Genomic DNA, 1233 nt, shown 5'->3' on the forward strand with positions numbered 1-1233 from the left:
CTCTCTCTCTCTCTCTCACACACACACGCACGCGTGCCCGAGCACGCATTTGCACTGCACGCACAGGGCTGGTACAAGAAAGATTGTTGTAAATGGATGAATGTTATGCCCATATGGAACACAAGATAAAAGCTATCTTTTCCCCATCTACAGGACTTTCATCATGAAGTTAGTATTTGTGATATATACTACCCCTTTCCCCTTCATTTGAATTGCCTACTTGTTTTGTGTACAGGGAAAGAAGTTTAAAGATAAAGCTCATTCCAGTGGGGTTAATATTCCCGACGCTGATCTCAATCTCAGTGATGGTGATATTGGGCCAGCAACAAAATCTGATCAGAACCCAATAGCCTGGCCTAAGCATGATGGCGCGGGCGATGGCTTTGTGACATCTGTAAGAGGCCTTTTCAATTCTCAGCGTCGTAAGGCCAAAGCTTTTGTTCTGCGGACGATGAGGGGCGAAGCAGAAAATGAGCTTTCTGGTGATTGGAGTGAAAGCGATGCAGAATTCTCACCATTCGCTAGGCAACTGACCATAACAAAAGCCAAGCGATTAATTAGACGGCATACTAAAAAGTTTCGCCCAAGAGCGCAGAAAGGTTAGTAGAGCTCATCCCTTTTCTACCAATCATTTGTTGTTAGCGTTTCTCTTACCTTTCAGTTCCTCTTTTTGTCTTTTACATTTATGGTTGATGTTTTATTTTTCCTAATTTCAAATGATTTGTAGCTTATCCTGATAAGAATATTAATCTCTGCATAGTGCCTATCAACCAATAGTTGCACTGTCTCAGCTTCAAACAAAAAGACGTGACTGCCAGACTAATTTTTGTTTCTACGTCAGGTTTAACTTTGCAGTCAAAAGAATCACTTCCTGACTCTCCAAGGGAAAGCACGCTATTTGAAAGTGATTCTTCAAGTGGATCCTCGCCTTATGAAGATTTCCACGAGTTCAAAAGTCTTGAGTCTTAAAAGCAAATATGAAGATCTTCAACGAGTTCGAGTTTGCAGCACAGGTATCTAATGGCTCTGTAAATCACTTTGTGCATCCAAGCTATCTATGACTAGTTTAAGGTAATCGAAAATAGATACAGGGGGACGGAGATGAGGCATGATTAATACATAATAATGGCCTGTTAGAATCTAGATAGGACCTCTCTTTTCCCTGTATGAACTTGATTCATGGTTGGTTTTGTAACTCTACTACTATCTTTTCTGCTCATTAGTCATATTATT

The 1233-nt window shown here is 40.7% G+C and overlaps 2 protein-coding genes across 2 annotated transcripts in view; both read left to right on the plus strand.

The window, feature by feature from the left end:
- LOC111397825 (protein SABRE) overlaps positions 1 to 1233 on the plus strand; it is a 47711-nt gene extending 46478 nt beyond the window's left edge. Inside the window, exons 24-25 of the mRNA XM_023024801.1 lie at positions 236 to 599; positions 842 to 1233. Of these exons, the coding sequence (XP_022880569.1) occupies positions 236 to 599; positions 842 to 969 (492 nt within the window). The 3' untranslated portion in view covers positions 970 to 1233. The remainder of the gene's footprint in view (positions 1 to 235; positions 600 to 841) is intronic.
- The window catches only part of LOC111397826 (branched-chain amino acid aminotransferase 1, mitochondrial-like), a 1605-nt gene continuing 1349 nt past the window's right edge, over positions 978 to 1233 (plus strand). Inside the window, exon 1 of the mRNA XM_023024802.1 lies at positions 978 to 1013. Coding sequence (XP_022880570.1) covers positions 978 to 1013 — 36 coding nt within the window. The remainder of the gene's footprint in view (positions 1014 to 1233) is intronic.

Source organism: Olea europaea, chromosome 7, assembly GCF_002742605.1.
Source record: "Olea europaea var. sylvestris chromosome 7, O_europaea_v1, whole genome shotgun sequence".
Classification (NCBI taxonomy): Eukaryota; Viridiplantae; Streptophyta; class Magnoliopsida; order Lamiales; family Oleaceae; genus Olea; species Olea europaea.